The sequence below is a fragment of the Corvus kubaryi genome, unplaced genomic scaffold (assembly GCF_017639235.1).
Source record: "Corvus kubaryi isolate FWS band 111438036 unplaced genomic scaffold, C.kubaryi_AGA036_p1.0 37341, whole genome shotgun sequence".
In the NCBI taxonomy this organism is placed as follows: Eukaryota; Metazoa; Chordata; class Aves; order Passeriformes; family Corvidae; genus Corvus; species Corvus kubaryi.
Genome location: NW_024581112.1, coordinates 2,088,026 through 2,107,580, shown reverse-complemented (window position 1 = coordinate 2,107,580; position 19,555 = coordinate 2,088,026). Strand labels below are relative to the sequence as shown.

General features: G+C 39.9%; 1 protein-coding gene across 1 annotated transcript; it reads left to right on the top strand.

The window, feature by feature from the left end:
* The first annotated feature begins 498 nt into the window (after window positions 1–498).
* CUNH3orf85 (chromosome unknown C3orf85 homolog) lies at window positions 499–10,310 on the top strand. The gene is made up of 4 exons (XM_042031568.1): window positions 499–883; window positions 7,992–8,140; window positions 8,344–8,429; window positions 10,211–10,310. The coding sequence occupies exons 1-4, from the start codon at window positions 835–837 to the stop codon at window positions 10,308–10,310; spliced, it is 384 nt and encodes a 127-aa protein (XP_041887502.1). The 5' UTR covers window positions 499–834.
* Window positions 10,311–19,555: the final 9,245 nt, after the last annotated feature.

Here is a 19,555-nt window from a genome sequence, read left to right as displayed (position 1 = left end):
GCTCGGAGTACACGCACGCCTGTGCTGATGGACTGTGGATCAACACGCGCCAACGTGTGACAGAGCTCATCTTTTCTGTGGTCTATTATCATCAGTGGAGGTGAGCTTATGAAGATAAGTTGGTCTGCAGTACAGCAACTGCTGCCAACAGGTGACTTGTATATAAAAAGGCCACAGCTAACTGGACAGGTGGGACAGGTAAGGCAGCATGAACTCATAGTGTCCCACATTACAGAGTCCTAACACCAGCAGAAGACAACAAGGCACCCTGGGACCTCTGCCTGGTTCAGGTCAGAACCAAATTTCTTCCTGCCTTCCCTGATTAGTGCTTTTTCAGTCAATTTTATCATAGGTTTATTTCCTTAACCCACCAGTATGCAGCTGAAATATATGGCATACTCTGGCACTGCTCTCAGTGCCAGAGCAGGTGGATTCAAACACCATTCATATTCACACCAAACTATAAACTGTTTGTGCCTATCACCAGGATGAGGGGGAAATAATCATGCAAAAGACTGACTGACTGAGCCTTGCCTGTTCAGCACTCATAGAACAAGCCCAGTGTACTATTTTGCGTCATAAAACTTACGGAGAATTGAATGCATCCACACGATAATGAGCATTATGGCTCATTAGAGGCTCAGCTTGCAAAGTCCAAAGTCTACAAACAGAAGCATATAGGAGAAACCTGAACTAAGTACTGTACCCTGCCCTCTGTCTGCACCAACCCTTTACACGTATCTGGTAAATGATTTATAAACCTAAAGACAACAAAGTATAAAACTGTATCGCTGTCTTCACTTTACAAAGGAAACCCTTTCTGAATAAATTGCCATGTCTCTGAAAATATTTCAAATTTTGGTGTCTGCTCTGCTCTTTACAGGTAAGTGCCTGTATCCTACCTCATGTCATTCCCTTCAGGCTTGTTAAATAGTCAGCTGGCAAAAACCCTGTGTTACCACCAGAACAGCCCTGATGGAGTAGTATTAACTGGAAATCACTGCAGCAGAGACATGCAGGAGAGTGGGTGAGCACAAGATTGCATGGAAAATTCTGTGAAATACAGTTTGATTCTGCTCCTCATGACTATTTTTGAGTTTTTTACTGCTCATGAATAAGGAGGAAGGATGCATTTCTGACTGAAAGGCATTCTTAAAGGATGATTTCCTGAACTGTTAAAATTGTAAAAAAGAGCTTGATGCTGTTTCTATGAAATCTTCTCTAAATATTTTTCTTATCTCAACATTTATTGTTTGTAGGAAAAAATTTCACATGCATTTATAAGGGCCCCAAATATTCTATTTCACAAGTGATTTCTGGAATCCGACTTGAATTTCTTTAGGAGACTGACTGTTTTAAAGCTCTCAGGCTGTCTGAATGCTGATCCTTCACAGTACTGTGTAACCAGGGCACCTACAATCAAGACTCAACTTGTAAAACCTGGACCAGAGAGAAAATGGATGGGGTGGGGTTACCACATGCTCTTCCCAAAGCAGCACACACTGGTACAGTCTATGATCAGTGATCCACATGCTGTAAGATTGATTTGTTTCTCACAAAATTGAAGCAGGCAGTGACAGCTGACTTCCCAAGTGATTGCCTGCATCTTGACAAGATGCTCCATCCACATGCATGCATTAAAAGCATTTCTTAGATTTGAGTGCTCCAACACACATGCAGTAAATACATGATGTGAATAGCTAAGGCAAAATAAGGGAGACATAATTAGCCAATGATTAATTGTGGATTAATGAAAAAGGTTTTGTGAATTGGGACCACAGTCAGGTGTAATCTCTCTTATGCGTTGAATTCACTTCCACGACATATGAACCTGAGTTTTGGCTTCAGTGAGACTCTGTAGGGAGATAAGGAGGTGGAAAGGGACTTTGTCTCTTCTGCAAGTTTGAGCTCACCTATAAACCTTTTCCCCTTATTTGTCCTTCCTGATCTGCTGTGCACCTGAACTGGGACAGTTCCTGGGTACTTGCCTACCTTCTTGAACTTCACCTCCTTTCCACTGAAGGCCATTATAGAACACAGTGTCACCTGAAGACAAGCTGGGAGCAGCTTGCAGCCCCTCCTTTCAGAAGACTTTACTTTCATCTCCTTTATGTCTCCTGTCTTTTTTACCCACTTTCCCAGGTTTCTATTCTTCAAAAGACACGAAGAACTACTTATTACTAATTTTTAATGAGCTCTTAAATGTTTAATTGATCACAATCAGTTCAGTTTTCCATTAATTGGGAATCCTTTCAGCAACAACGAAGGTGGTGGTGAAGTAAAACAGAGACTGTAAGATTCTCATGAGAACCTTATTCTTCTTCATGCCTTCAGCTCAGTTGCTATAAATCACTCCTCATAGTAAAACCACAGTCACACCTCTGGGAATAAGCTTTCTGGACCTTTTCCTTTAGCCTCTGGAGAGTGCAGCAGCAAGGGATGGGGTACCAGTGCGATGTCTTGGCACTGAGATAATTGCTGAAGTCTCTCAGGTGTCTGATGGGGGTGTTTTGCCCATTCACTCGAGCTTAAACTGGTAGCCACATGTGGATGTAGAAAGGAAATTTCAACAGGACCTGCTGAGTGGACCAATTGACCAGTGCTTTTCCTAATACTTTGCTGGAGTGGAAGTAGTTCCTTCCCTAGGATTATCTAGGATTTTTGCGAAATCGCCTTGCTATTTACCCATACCTGACAACAGCCCTGACCCCTGGCATCATCACACATATTGAATATGTTCAATAGCTAATTCTGCATTAAGTGTCTGTAAGTTCTCTGCCATTGCTGATGAGGGAATGAGGCTGATGCTGTAGCTCTAAGGATTGCTAATGACATCTCTTGAACCAGAGAGCTCTTCTGTCCTGTGATGTAAAATTAAGAATTTTCAAAGAATAAAAACTACTTTAATTCAAGCTTTAAAAATAAACAGATGAGACCAAAATTCCAAAGACTGGGTGATATGGACAGAGTTGACGCACTTAAAAATCAGCAACTTTAAATCTTGCTGTCAACAGCAAATCTGACTGATTTAATTCTATTCTAAGGCTTCTTACCATCCAAACACTCCAGCATACAAAGCCTATGTACATACAAACATCATTTTTTATAATGTGAAAAAAGCAATGGGCAGGTGTTAGACTTTAATATAATTGCACATTTCAACTGAAAAAAAGTTGATATGTGGGCCAGAGGTGTCCTGCAGGATCCACAAGTCTATCCTTGCTGCAATTCAGCCATGCATGCAGTGTACTGACAGATAACCACATATTGATTTCCATGGAATGCCACGTAATCTAGAGAAATACTTGAGTGAGGAGAGAAGCAGCTGCTGCCACATTTTTTTCAGCATTTGCACTCTTGCACTGTGGTATCTTTGGTATTTTGAGTCCTCAGACTGAGTCCTGTGGTCTGACCGTGTGAATTTATATGTAGAAAGTTAGATAGCTGAAACATGGTGGGGAGGTGGTCCATTCTGGCTCATTTCTAGCCTTAGGAAACACAACTAAACTGCAGACTTGATTTACTTTTTCAAAGTTCCCAACACGTCAGCACCTGCCACCTCAGCAAGGTTGAAGTTTAGCTCTGTCCAAGTTTAGCCTCTGTCCGAGCTCTGTCCTAAAGAACTGATAAGGCTGGCAGTCTTTTCTCCATGAGCTGACATTTTGACCAGAGAATCACCGTAGCCAACAATAAGAAGAGTTATTAGACTTAAAAGAAGGGAGCCAGAGCAATTGCCAACTTTTGACATTTAAATTCCATTGATATTAACTTAAGCAATATGTTTTCAGGTTGTCAGAAACTTGCAAGTCTTCAGAAACTAGGGAGAAACAATAGTGTCCACAGAGAGTGTTTGAAGTGCTGCTAAATAATTGACAGTTTCTTTGCAAATATCATAGCAAATTAGAGATGAACCTCTTTTACCTATGGTAGATGCACACCAGGGATAAATTTTGGTCCTAAGCCTAGAAGTTGCTCCTCACCACTTATACAGTACTAATGATCTGGATAAAAAAAGGCTTTGGGGTAGAGAATGGGAGAAGGAGAAGCATACCCTATATTAAGGCAAGTTTGAAGATTTGTCTCCTTATCATTAAACTCTGCCATTAGAGGTGCAAATGGTGGCCAGCCTGCTCTCCCCAGACTACTAAGCTCACAATGGCTCATGCTACTTAACTTTTACAAAAGAAAATGTATATCAATTATAGGTCCCTAAGCAGGCAAATGTGTCAAAACTTTATCCCATACTTACCTTTTTGATTGTGTGATGAAGTGGATCATTGCACATTCAGCTGATAGAAAAAGATGTCTTCCTGGGAAGATTTTGTGGCTGCAGCCAGCTGAATATGTTGCTTTCTAGTAATCTATCGTTGCACAAGATGCTTTCATTCAAGTCTAGCATGAAGAGATTTTAAAGCACAGATCTATCCAGGTTGATTTTCTATTCTGAGTGCAGTTTGCTTGCTATACTGTGATACTTTTTTATTATTACTTTGACATTCAAGATATTTGATATGCCTTTTCATAATCAGACTTTTTTTGTTGGTTTGAGTTTTTTTTAATATACTCCATGCTGGATTAACTGCGCATTTGCTTTTTTTGACAAAGATGACAAGGCTGTACCACCATCTCCTCTCAAGTTTAGTCTCAGATCATAGTAATCCAAAATTAGATGCTCAGAAGGCATGGTAGCAATAATGACTACGATTAGTTTTCCCTCTGGACACTGTCTTTAGGTGCACAGGACAGACAAAACTATCTGCTGAAGGCAATGACTATATGAGCCAAGCATCTGCTTTTTTTTTCTATAATTTGTATTTCATATGAGAACACTGAGTGAATCTTCAAGAGACAATGAAAGGAAACCCTCTAAGTGGTAACAGCTGATACAACCTTGGCAATAGTTCACCCTCCACACACATTTCTCCTATTTTCCCACTGGGACATTTACATCTAACAGTGCTTTTCAAAACACATATTTATCTAAGAGAGGATAACAGTATTGAATAAAACCATTAACATAAAATGTGTCTGGTTGCTCTTCATAGTGGGTTAACTGTTTCAGTACAGCTTGAAATACTTCATCTTTTTGCAGCTCAATTTTATGCACTGTGAGCCATTTTATTAACATCACCCATCTGCTCCTAACTCCGTCTAGTCTCACATCAGGTGCTCTGAAATTCCATTCTCCTGGTTGGTATGCTAATCTCCTACAAGATGCACCCCTTCAGGAATAGTCTGTGTTTATAAAGCCAACCCTTCCACAATATTTTGCTAAGCTGTTTGAAAGGAGGGGGAAAATTACACCCAGTCTGAGAAACTTAAATTGAGGCAAGATATTGCTCATTTGATGGAGACTCTACGTTGTATTCAGAGGGGCTACTTAGATGGAGACACCTGGTCTGATGACCCCAGGTCTACATTAGAGCTAAGTAAAGACCTTCCTTCATCTGAGCTCTGCCAGAGCAGAAGCAAATGTACAACCCTGTCTGTCTGTGCAGCCACAGTGAAAGACCAACAGGGCTAATTCTGGTTTTGCTAGAAATGATCTCGCTAGAGTTTTTCCAGAGGTGAATGAAGCTTGCCATGTTCAGAGACTTATAGTGATCTTTACAGCAAGGCAAAGAGAATGAGCAGAGCCTGAAGGAATAGCTGATATATAAAGGCACTTACCTGATTTTCTTTTGTTAATTATGCATCTTTGGAGTGCCCCAGCAGCTGGGGACAAGTCCTGCAGAGACAGCTCCCAGGAGGTGAAATAGCAGCTAGAAAAGAATAAGAACTGGGTGTCAACAGTGACAAGAAAAGCCAAGAGCAGAGCTGGCATACCTGCCTCTCCTCAGAGCAGGCAAGTGCACTTCAATCAAAGTGAATACCTCGCATAGTTAGGGGTGGCATTTCTCATTGGATACAGATGCAGCCAGAGCAGACTGTATATTCAAAATTGACATATAATACCCTGAAGATGGAGCTCTCTGCACCACAGTAGCCAAGATAACACCTCACTGTCCCACTAGAGGAATGACAAGCTCATTTTTGAAGATGTTGGCAGCAAGAAAAAAAACCACAAGAAACATAGCTGCTTAATGATCTTTTTTTTGCAGCTTACTTTAAATCTGGAGGGCCAGAGCACATATTAGTGATAAAATTTAATGTTTGATGGCCCTTACTAACTATATATACATTTAAAGAAAAGTGTAGCCTGTTAATGAGTCAGTTTCTGATCCCAGTTCAGTTATCTCCATCCAGAAATGTAATCATGAGCTTACAAAATATTTAGTATAAAAAGAAATCCTGACATTAACTAAAGAGAAATTAAAAGCTCATAGATTTTTCTATTGAAAAATAGTAAATTGCCAGAGAAATACTGAAATTTGGCACAAGCTTAGTTTTCTCTTGTGCAGCTCTAGAATACAAGTATACCAATTTAATAGACATATGCATGAAATATATTTTCTTCTTTCCCAGGCCAAAATCTTGTTTTCTGAAGTACAGAAATTGCTATTCCTGTGTTTCCTAAGGGAGAGAGCAGTTCACACATGAGTCTTCTCACGAAATGTCTGAACTTACTTTTTTCCATGCAGTTGGTAACTTTTTTGAAGAGGGTATTCCTTGAAAACTCCCTACCCTAAAATTTCTACCTCCAGTTTATGATTATAGTAATTTGCAATATGAAGAAACTGAAGTAGGAAGCAATTACTGGGACTATCATTGCTTGCTAAGTAACTTTTCTAAAGTACTCTTTGACATCTATATTAAGGGCAAAGATGACAACCACCATCACTTTTTTTTTGTTCATTACTCTATAAACAAGGTTTTTCTCATCCTCTTTTTAAGCTCTTTTGGCACTGAGAAGTAACAAAGTTAAACGGAGCAACAAACACTCTAGCTTACATATCTGCCACCTATATGCATTCAGCAAACATTTTCTTCTAGTTAAAAAACTAAAGAGCAACGATATTGTGGATGATCAGGAAAGCCAGCAATAATTACAAGTGAACTGGATTCAGCTGAACATTGATAGATTTTCCCCCTAGAAGTTTAGGAATCAGGGAATTGGAGAGCTGTGAGTGAAGTGATAGCTTGCCCTGCTGAGCTCCTACTCTAAGACATAATAGACAAGGACTCAAGTTCTTGGCCCATCTGTTTCAAGTATGTGCAGGTCACCCTCAGGTGTCCATTTAAACCCACTTCACTAAATTGGAGCCCAGCTGTTTACAGACTGGCCTCAGCTTGGCTGATGGATCTGAGCTCCAGCTTAAGTGGTTCATTAAAAATTGTGTGATTCGGACTGACATGCTATTTTGGACTCTTTTAGCCTCAAATTAATGTCTCAAAATTAATTTATGTCTCAAAGACTCAAGACTAAAAAGAAAAGGTTTTTTTCTGTACCAGAGCCTTTCATAAGAAGCTAAAGAGGAATTCGGACCTTTTTCTTCTGAAGAATATTTATTTCAAGATCTGCAAGGACTACTTCTGCATCTGTGGTGACCTCAGAAGCTATCTGAATCAATGCAATAGCAAGATTAGAAGTGCAGTATCTTCTGTTCAGAAAATAATTTCCAAGCATGCAATTTCTATGCTGATACTAATGAGAATAAATATCACATATAAGCCAGGATGTTCAGAAACCACAGATAAATTCATAGGGTTTGCGTTCTTTTAAAAAATTTTAGGTTCTGAGCACACCTGAGACTAGGGCAATTACAGTCTAAGAGGATTTTTGTAACAAAACTTTGCATTAAAAATAAATTAGTGCCTTAATTACATTGTAGCTTTATTTACTTCAGATTCAACAGCAAAATAATGATTTAGAGCATCTGTTTTATTAACTTCAGGCCTTAAAAAAAAGTTTCTTTCTGAGAATCTAAGGTAGGACCATCTTTGATTTCTATTAAATAAACTACAGATTCAAAACCATGTTCTGTGGGTATAAGCGTATTTTTGAAGTGCACATTCTAAAATATTTTTCTGATATTACGAATATTTTTCAGCTTCTGTTTCAAGTGTCCTTGGAGCACCCTTTCTGACAGAAGAATCAGCAAATCAATTCATACGGCTCAAACGACATATACCATATTCTCCGAGCTACTGGGACTCCAGAAGCAGCCAGAACACGTGGGGATACACTGTGGCTGAACAGGTATCTTCTTCCTTCAAGAGGAAGCAGCATCTACTGAGAAAAAGAAAGCACGGGTCTGGAATTAACACGTAACATAAATCCTTTGGGTCAAGGGAGGAAATTTTTCTGATTTATCAACATGGGCAAAGCTGCTCAGTAGTCATACACGGTATTTATTCAGTATCAAAGCTCAGAATATTCCTTTCTCATTTGATCTACTTCAGATTAGCAAATCATGGGCAGCTTTTAGAGAAACAGCACAATACTACATGGACTTGGACCCTTTTGCCTTCGATCCCTCGGTAGCCGTGTACGATGGGGTTTCTCAACAGAGCATTTCGTAGACTTGGAGCATGTGTGTACCTAAGTAAGTAAAACTGACCCTTAAAACACTGCTGACAATTGGTTTATAGTGTCATAACCTGACACAGTAAAAAACCCAATTATATCTTGAAAAATTAGAGAAGATTTGTTTTAACGGTCCAAGTTTAACAGTTATTTAAATGTGGTCATTTTACTGTGTCGGGTTCTTTTTTAAGTATGTTTTGGAAAAGCTCATTAAGAGCTTAAAGAATATATATCCTTTTAAAAGTCCACAGAAGCTAAACTGCTTCCTATAGAGTTGATTTAAAAAGCAGACAGAAAGCAATTCCTGAGGAGAAAAATAAAAGATAAAAAAACTCCATCTATTTCAGTAACAAAACTGTATCCAGTGTGGAATAAAGCCTCAGCAGAACAAAACAGAGAATGAGACATAGCAGTTGGTAAAAGCAGTATTTATAGATCAGCACAGGAGTACATGAAATGAAGTGTCACAATCTCCGAAGTTGCTTAGGACTATGCTAAAATTGGACACAATTTTTGGACAAAATTTTGTCAAACTTAGGGAAAAATTACTAAATGATTCAGTTGGACAAGCACAATACATGCATTCCTGCTGAACACTTTTCCTGTGAAGATACTGCAGTCCTTAAAAATGGACAGGAGCAGGTAGAACTAAACTCATACAGTTTCAGTGCTTAAAATAGTTACTAAGACAGCATCTGTCAGTCTGACTGAAACCACCAATAAGAAAATGGGCGAACTTCTCACAATATACTTTGAATTGAATATGCTTTGAATTTTATTGACTTAAAAGTACCTTTCTTTGTGAAAATGAGTTTCATTTTGAAACACAGCTTTTGAAAAGATCTTTTATTATTTATGAGATAGGAATTTAGCTTGGAGAGTCTCAGAGTGAGTTTTCCAGGACTCTTCCACCTGAAAGGTGACATCAGTTTCATTCACTCTGAGCAGAAACAAAGTAGGAGAGAATAGCTAAAAGCCATAATTTACCTTCCCTCCTGCTGAGCCTTCAGCTAGTGCCCTTGGGCAACTGGAAGGAAGCACCCAGTTATTCCCTCACAATTTCTAATACTGATATGGGTGGATAGCAGCAATCACTTCTGCCTTATTACAAATTTACCTGAAGATACTTTACTCAGTTTTCTGAAAAAAACCCCACTGACTTTCCCACCAGAAAAATTCCTCACAGAGAAAAGCCCTAACTGTCTCTAATTATTGGTTGTGCATCCATGTGCCTGATGGCTGTGATCACAGCAGCTGCCAGGCAGACTCCAGGATGAGTTATGTTTCCAGAAGGATAATCCTAATGATTGTCGTATGACAGGACTAAAGCCATTTACATAAACACATTTACAGGCACTCCCACTGAAGTATGTTCATGATTTCAAAGCAAGGCTAGTTAACTCCCAGACTGAAATAAACTTCCCAATGCTAATGTGACAGGAATTGACATGCAGAGTTTTTGAGAAGGCATATAGTAGCAAAGAAGCATCAAGCTAGAAGTTACAAAAACTATTGTGGATAAAGTAGAACAATTCTTTTCAAAATTTTTGTTCCTGATTAGTGATAACTCTGAAATGGAAAGCCTGTACAACCTATGCAGGAATCTGGCTCAGGGGCTGTACTTCCAGAAGAAAGTATTTGCAAAAGCTGGCAAATCTGAAGACTGTAGTTGTTGACAGGATCTTTAAATTAATTTTGTGATTTTTTTTTTTTTCTAAAATAAATTTATTTCATCTTTTCTAGCAACAACATCAGACCTTACATGGAGCTACTACAGCAGTCTGGGACTCACCTCCAGCAACAAGCTATTAAATCCTACACGTCTCATATCTGGCCATGTTAGGATATGGCATGTTATGTATTTGCCATTACATATTTGATAAGATGACTTTATCTCATCCCACTTAGGTTTAAACCCAAAATTAATAACTAATTCTCTGTATAAAACCAACCATGAACTTTTAGCAGGTTGGGTTTAAAAATGCCTAGTGTTTTCATGTAAAACATTTTTTTGACTAAACAATTGTTTTAAGATGTACATTCCTGCTTCTGTGACTGAAAACCACACTTTTATTTCTCAGTATTTTCCTTTAGCTACATTTTTGAGAGGCTAGTGAGAAATGAAAATTGGTCACTTTGGATGGGTGAGAGAAGTAGAGCACATTTGCTTCAGGTATACTTCTCTAGTGCAAGTGCATTTCCATTCTTTCAAGTACTAGTAGTAGGTGTTGTGGTACACATCCATTCATGTCTATGCTTTTCTTTCCTCATTTAAGCTTTTGTACTTGGTCTTGAGTGCCAAAACCAACTGAACCCACAGCTACTACTGTATGTTGTTTTTTCTTACTCCACAGAGAAAGGAAATGGTGGAAACGTTCACAACTCGTTCTCTAAAAAAAATGGTGGTGACAAATGTTCTTTATGCCAAGTTCTTGACCTTGGAAGTTTCCTGGTTCCTATTCATTAATGTACCTTATTGCAGAACATCTTTGAAGAAAAGATTAGGAGTCCATGTTTCTTTTATATGTTATTAATATAATGCTAATTAAAAGCTTTTTCAACCTTGGCCAAAGTTTCTGCATGAAAAAAGATGACCTGTTGAGGAAAACAAAATGTGTGGTAACCTAATGGCAGGGTAGGTGAAGGAAGGCAATTTTTGCTCGCTTTTTATTCCCAAAGAGCAGATTCTGCATGTTGTGCTTTCAGGATTCTTTCTGAATATGGGCTGTACTCTAACTGGAACAAATTTAAAGATAATGTTGGATTTTCTAGAAAGAAATCCACATTCTGGCTTTTTGGCAATCTCTACCATGCTCCTAGGTATGAAACTATCCTTAGGTCATTATTAATTTCCCTGCATAGGACAATGGGCCTGAAATTGCCATTATTCATTAGCTGAAGCTGAAAATTCATTAAACGCTTGAAAGAGATAAATGAGGTGCAAGTTCAGTATTTGCCATGTAGGATTTCACATCTTGAGTCACACTATTTAATTATGAACAGTTCATTCAAAGATAAGGGGTGACAAGTGATGTACAGACTAAAGACCTCACTGGTTAAACACAGTCATGGCCTGTCCCTGCTGCCCCCTTTCCCTGTGCTGCTCAGCCTTGGATAAGCTAGTGCTCCAGACCCTAAACATTCCACTATTTTCCTCAGTAGCAGCACAGACATGATAAGAGTTACTGAAAGTCTTCAATTTATAGCAAAATGCAGGACTGTAAGGGTAAGCATTGCCTTTTATTTCAAATGGATATGCAGTAAAATTCCAAGGGTGCACCTGCTCCAGCTGAGCACCTTGCTGGTCCCAGAGAAGTTGCAGCTCTGCAGGCAGTGATGCCCACACCACTTGTGAACCCGTTCCTGAAGCACTGCTCTTTTCTGCCCATCTCTCCAACTGATGTTGTTGCTGCCAAGGCAGGGGTTCGTGATCTATCTGTGCATTAACTGCAGTTTTCATGCCTGCATGGCAAGTTAAACCAAAATGGGGGTAGTTCAGGAGCTGGTTTGCAGATAGACAGCAGATATCCCTGGAGCGTGGATGACAAAGCCCATCAGTGAGGTGGAAGGCAAAATGAAGTGCTCTCAGCTATCACCTGCTGTCAGCTAGTGAGGTAACTGCCCAACCATTATGAGCCATTTTAGGGTTGTCAGAGCCATAAAATTAGAATAACCACCGTCTGTTGCCATGAGGACAGTCTTGCACAAGGCTGGCTTTGCAACCAAAACATCAGACAAAGCCAGAGGATGCAATTTGACAGATCTGTTGTACTTAGACATGACTAATTCCTTTAAAGAAGTTGTTCTGAAAGCCAGAGACTCAATACTCAATCTGCAAATCCATAGCTTCAAGCTAATGTCAGTAATTCAGATAATTAGTCTTGCTGAATTAAATGGGAAGAATTGTGCACGCGTGAGTAGCAGTGAAGGATGAGGTGCTTATTTTGTGTTATCAAATACATGCCATTCATGACGATGAGCAAATGGCTTTTACAGCATCTGAATATTAAACACCTTCATCTGCATTTAATTATAACTGGGAAAAATATTTACCCTGTGAATTTGCTCCCCCTATTTCTCTTCACATATTGTTTCAGCACTTTAACTCATGTAACTCTAGACCCTTCTTCACTGACCTTTCCAACACATCTTTATGCTGCCACCTACAAGTTTAATCTCCTTGCTCTTTCTACACAGCACAGATACACAGGCAATACCTTAGCAATGACAAAAATAAAGAATAGTGCTAAACTAAAGAGAACTTCAAGTACATCTGTGCTGGTCATGGGAGTGGAATAACAGGTCTCAGGGCACAGGACCTTTTCTTCTAGTGCAATGGAGAGCAGTATTTATTATTGGTTTCTGAATAATGCAAGTTTTTTGAGGAAAAAACCTAAGTCCCACAAACACCAGAGCTCCCTGAGGCAAGAGAGAACACAGTTCCTCTGAGAGACGGGAAATGTTGGGGTGACCCAGCCCACTGCGGGGCTGGGGCAGTGTGATGCCAATCAATCCCAGCCCATCCCCTGGATCGAGTTTCCCGAAGGGGCAGACTCAGAGGGTGGGTCGAGGGGAGGCTCAGAAGCCTAAGCTGGACCCCCTGGGCGGTGCCTAGGTCCAAGCCGCCTCCCCTGGTTTGGGAAAATTCTCGGTTACTCGGTTGTTCACTGGTTCTTTGTTATAACTCCCACCTCTTGGTTTCCCCCAGTGGTTCTTGTTAAATTGTATCCTCCCCGTGGCTTGTAACTCATTGGTTGTTTTCCCCTTTCACCGGGATTTTCAAATTCTGTATAAAACTGAGGACAAGGCTCCAAGGAGAGATCCCATCACAATCCCATCAATCCGATCCCACCGCATCCCATCACATCGGATTCCAGCTTGTTCGGGTTGCAAAACTTCTAACAATAAACCTGTTAAAAGCCAGACCCAAACAGCCTCTCTCTTCCTTTGTCTCCAAGCTAACATGAGCTGATCCCATCGGTTCCTGCCGTGTTTCCTCTGCCGAGAAGCCAGCTAGCCAGCCCAGCAAGCAGCCCTTTTCCTGATGCCGAAGTCGCTTCTGCGATGGACAGAAGTAACGCAGCTGGACTGTCTCTGACCTGGGGCACGCCAGAGCTCATACCTCGAGCACCAAACCCTGCGTTAGGGAAACGGGCTGAGAGGAAGAAGAATCACAGGAAGCTGGAGTCAGGTTTGTCTCTGTATAGATGTTAACTGGATGGATGCAGAACATCTGCCAGTTTCCAACTCTTTCCTGACTCATGTGAACAGGGTGATTAAAATCAACAGAATGACAGAAATCAGGATGTCCAAGTATCTCTTGGTTGATATCCAGCTCCAGCAGCAGCTTTTTGCCAGGCAAGGTCCTTACACGGTGTCTGTCCCATGGGAGTGCCAAGTCAGATCTGAACCATGCTGCAAATCCTTCCTCAGTGCACTTGCCTATTCCACCAGATCCTTGTATCCCTAACTTTCCCAATCTTAGAAGAATCAAGCTGTCTTTGCAATCTCTCCTACTCTGTCAAGTTGAATTGAAAACAGCCCACAAGTCACAAAATTACAGTGGCTAGACATAGGGGATAAACATCTACCTACTTAGGCAGCGTGGTTGTAGGAGCCCTGCCTTGTCAGGGAAACAGAGGAGGGATTCAGTGTAGTTAGACATGACAGGAGAAGTAAGAAAACCTGTCTTTCCAATAATAATTGAAGAAAAAGATTAATACTCCATGGCTTTCTTTTAATAAGAAAAGCCAGTCATTCTGAACACAGCAAATAGGGAGAGCTGTAGAGTCCAAGTAACCTATATATAACCTACTTTACAAATGTTGAGTATGGGATAGGCACTAAGATGCAGTTTTCTATAAACTCAGCAGGTGAGTATATAGAGGTAATGAGAACGAAGCATTTACTTTATGACCTGAAATGGTTTCTTCAAACAGAACAGTGACAACTGGTATTCAATGAAAGTTCTACATACTACTTCATCACTGTTGTAATTCATGTGATTGAACCTGGTCCCAGATGATTTTACTGCATAAACCTTTTGAGCTTGCGTCACACTACTGTTGTGCCTTGCTTTACATTTGATCTTCTATTGTCTTAGTTTAAACTAGAACAGCTGAGACAAAATACTCATCTAATCTACACCTGCTGCTGGCTGCCAGCAAGTGTGAGCTGTGTTCAAAGCAATTTATGTTGGCTGATTAAGTATATAAACCACCCACCTGAGGCAGGTATATTGCCATAACCACTTCATGTAGAGTGCAAAATAAATTATTAATCTTTTGCATCATCCATAGGAAAAAATGAGCTCAGTTGTTAAAATGTAAACATAGAAAGTTATCCAAAAACCAAAAAGTTAAGCCAGGAAATAAGCAGTCTTTGTATGTGATTATTATGTTAAGCAAACAAACATCAATAATTACTGTTCTGCCTCAAAGACTGTTGAAGAGAGATGTATTTCAAACAACATTACATCAAACCTGCAGAGTCTGCTTTCCACCAGCTGCAAAAAAGAGGAACAAGTCCTTCTATGAGAGACGAGTGGTATTAAGCTGGATATCTGTAGAGGTGATCAACACAAGGCAACACAGCAAACATCTGTTCCCTTTGAGCCCAAGCCACATCCCACCGCAGCCCTAGGCAGGCTGAGTGCTGCAGCTGACTACATTAGAGATAGAACAAGTACTCATTGAGACCTGCAATGCAATTTTAACCACAACCTCCCAAGGGAAGCGAGCTTTCCCTATGCCAGTGTCAATCCAGACAGGGATAGGGAAGGAAGAAGGGACAGACTGATGAATTTCAGCCCACTAGGGTCAGCCCCTAATAGCTTCTTTCTCAATGAGGCATTACAGGATAGTCAGCTTGGAGTGACACTTCCTATTCAGCTCCTTACTCCTGGTCATGGCAGCCACTGCTAAGGTGATTTCATGCCGTTCCCTGCCTCCTTGGCAGAACTGAATAAGCATGTGAAATCCAATCTGAATAATTCAACTGTGTCCTGCTTGTGATTGAACGCTGCTGTGCAGCAGGGAGCTCACTTGAGGAAGGATTAAAAAACATCCTTACAACTGCTGTCAATATTATTATCATAAATTCAAGGCCCGACTGTGCAAGGTGCAAAGAGAAAGCAGTTATTGTGCCGTCTTCAAAATGAAGGTAGGACTATCTAAGGGCAAGAAAACAACCACAGAAAGAAAGCAACTAAAAAGACAACCATGGATGTTGGTGGTGGCTGCTTAGCGCTGAGAAAGAACTGATTTGGTAGTTATTTAGAAGAATGACCTAAAAACCATCTTGTTTGTAATTTCAAACTGGCTTTGGTTGAACACAGCTCTGAGAACTATAAAGTGCTGCTTCCTCTTGGTGTCTCTGTTGAAATATTTATGGTGCTACCCTTGCTGTGGAGTTCAGGCAGGAGGCTCAGTGCTGAAAGATCTACCACAAGCTTCCTGATGGCCTGGGACCTATACATCCCCACATTACACTGTGGGTAGGATGCAGTCTGATTTTTGCTATTGTACCTCATAAAGCAACTACATTATAGCAAAGCTACATGTACTGACTTTTGGTTTTTAATTTAGAAGAGTTTGCAGTAATGAGGAAGAGCCTATTTAAAACATTTACCATAGTGAAATTAAGAGGAATAAAAATTTTACAAAATCCATGCTTTTACTCATAAATCATTTGAAACAATTACCTTTTGCTAAGTGTACAAACTATTCAATCAGAGATATTATACTTTGTGGACTACAGAAATATTTTTTCTACAAATAAGAAAATAACCTCCCTTCTCGTTATTCAGTACTACACAGTTCCCTACTCCTTTCTCATCCTCTCTGCTCCAGGCTAAGGTCTATTTTCATTCCCTTAATAATTGCCAAAGGATTAGATCTATCCCAAGTGCAACTACAGGTACTGTTTATAGCAACCAAGGATTACTTTGTTCCTCACTAAAATGTCCAAGCTACCTTCATTCATCCAGTCAACTGTATCAGAAACAGCATATACAGCAGCAATTACAAAATAAGAGAATTACAAAAAAGTCCTTTCTCTTGAAATGATAGCTTTTGTAATTAAAGCATGCTAGCCTGAAACCAGAAATGGAAGCTGAAGGATTTTCAGAGAATTGCTTGTTGGCCGGATCCCTCTTTCCCACAGTGAAAGCTATGAAGTTTATTATGAAGTTATTAGTGGGAGCACTGACAACTGAGGACAGGAACTTATTTGACAGAGTCTTCCTTTTCAGGTCTTAACTAACATGTAAAATTGCACTCTGGAAATGAAGGGGAAGTCACTAATGCATGCTGAAAATTTAGGCACACCCTCCTAAGATCAGCTTCTGAAAGAACAGTAATGAGTTAGCAGACATTAACACAGAAAAACACTGCATCATCTGCATTGTAGCCAGAATTGATTAGAAGAAATGACTCTCAGAAGAACCAGGAATAGATAACTGTATTTTTCTCAGAAGCTCACTAGACAGCCTGGGCAAGCCAGGTTTTCTCTGAATCTTCTTCAAATTGAACTAATCTGCCCTGAAATCTGCTAGCTTGAGACTGCTGTTACTAATAGTCCAGAAAGGGAACTCTCATAGAGAAATGCTTTGAAATTGTCAGTTCTCATTCTGAGCAAAGATTGAAAGTAGCTCATCTGTGTCAATAAACTGTCTGGCAAAGACTGGATCTGTCCTTTGCATTTGACCCTGGTACAAGTGATATGCCTTCTCATACAAGTCCTGCAGCATCAGGACTCAATCACATTAGAGAGTTGATCTTACCATCCCCTAAAATTGGACATCCTGAAACGTGTGTGTGTTTCAGGCTCACAGAAAATGGCTTACAGCACTGAAGAGGACAGATGTGAATTCATTACCTTTCTAGTACAAGATCACTTGATGTGCAACAGCACTACCAATCATTATGTCCAATGCAAATAATGGATTGTAAGTGTTTCTGTCTCATTATCTTGTGACAGGACTGTTATTAACTTGTGACTAAACAACAATTTTAAAGAAAGTCTCCTCAAGGACAGGCTATATATATATGTGTGTATATATATATATGCCTGATAAATTTTCTTCTTTTCCCCACTGCCTAGATTGCATAGCAAGCAAGTGTCCTAGATGGAATGGACCAATAAGTGGTTGCTAAACTGTGGGCTTTAGAGTTCTCCAAGTTTGCATTAACACAAGTAAATATATACCACAGCTCTTTTTCAAACTCAGAAAAGCTGGCTCTTAAGATGGCATAACTGTTCACAATGAGAACATGGATTTCCCAAAAAAGGTTGCAAAGTGCCATTGAATTACTAGGCGATATTGAGCTCTGAGGTTTTTCCAGCATGTATGGATGTCCTGCTTACTTGGTATGGCAGTGCCAGACTATGCCTCCAGAAATAATTAACAATAGCAGCTGTACAGGTACTTCATCAGCAGAAACACTGAGGGTGATGAATCCATGCAAAGATTGCCCAGGTAGAATAGAGAGACCGCTACAATAGACAGGTATAATAATAGGCCAGAAATGTTTCCTTAGGGTCTGAAGCTCAGTTTTTTAGTTTTATCTCTTACCTGGGCTCAATGTCACTGAAGAAGGTTTGAGTAATTTCAAGAAAATCAGAGTTATGATTTTTGTCAGTGGGGTTTATGTATTTATTTTAATTTTACAGCTTTTATACATGATTTTAGAAATTACAGAATCGTATTTTATCTTGAATGCCTAGATGCAATTTTTACAGCAGATCCTGTTGTGCTGTCTTTGCTTCTATGAGGAATGAGCACAGGTCCTACTGGGTATTCACCTTATTGACCAGAAGAAAAATAATTAAAATTTTAAGTCCACAAATATTCGTGGATGGATACTCATGCCACTTGAACTCCAGTTGAAAGCTGAATGAAGACAGACTACTTGTATTTTTACTTGCATATGCAAAGATAACCATCTGAATTACCTGAATTCCCTTCCAGTTCTAGTAGAGATGCTCTTTAGCACCAACCCTCAACCTTGTGCCAACACTTGGCACACTTACAGAGGAAATACTTTAAGCACTTTTAAAGGGCATCAGGTCAGTCAAAAGGATATGAAATTAATTTAAATCTGCAAAATGGCTTATTGAAACAGCCTTATTAAAACTACAGTCACCACCAGTGATTCTCTAGGCTACAACTTCTGAACAGAGGTTTCATTTTGTCCCAAAAAGCTCCAGATAGTTCGAATTAAATTCTCTGACTTTTTCTGCCTGTGCATAGTATTATCATAACTGTGAGAGAGAGAGCTTCTTCCCAAAAGAGCCTCAGATTTTTAAAACTACATGGGATGACTCAAGAATTTCTTCATGCAAGATGATACCCGTCCTGAAAGTCATTTAACACATCATCGAATAAAGCCCAAGCCTCAATATTAACACCTTCTGTAAAGCCCCAAACACCTCTCAAATCAGACAATAATCAGCCTAAATCAGTTGCTTACCATCATGCCTAGTGGTAAGAGTTAGTAATGAACTGCATGTATTTTTCTGATTTAGCTGTTTGGACGAGGGGTTTAGTCAATTTTTGAGCTGGTATGCACTAGAAACTTTGGAATATAAACACACTTCACATTCAAAGGTTAATGTTGATATGTCTGGGAAAAGAACAGAGGAAAATGAAGGTGTAACTCCTTGGTAACTGTAGAAACAGTTAAATAACATAGTTAAACCCCAAATATGGGTCATAATTTGCAACAGAAGTACTCCCTGAGCTCCATCAAGGAGAGCAAGTCTTTATTTAGTGGAAACACATCTGCCTGAACACATTGGGAGGAAATATGGCTTGGAAGAGTAAAACTGAATCAAAAAATAAGCCTGCCTCCTTCCAGGGGAGCAGATCATCCATGGGAGTGAGTTTGGCTGGGAAGAGCTCATGTCTGGCAGATGCAGCCTGGAGCTGGAGCATAGAACAGCTGAGGAGGGCGTCTGCATGAGGCAGCTGGAAATAGTGAAGTGCAAGCACAGGGTGATCTTTTAGATTTAGTTTCAAGAGAACTGCAGCAATTTCCTTGCATTTCCTTGGAACTGGCTTTTATGTATATTTGTACCAATGTTTCC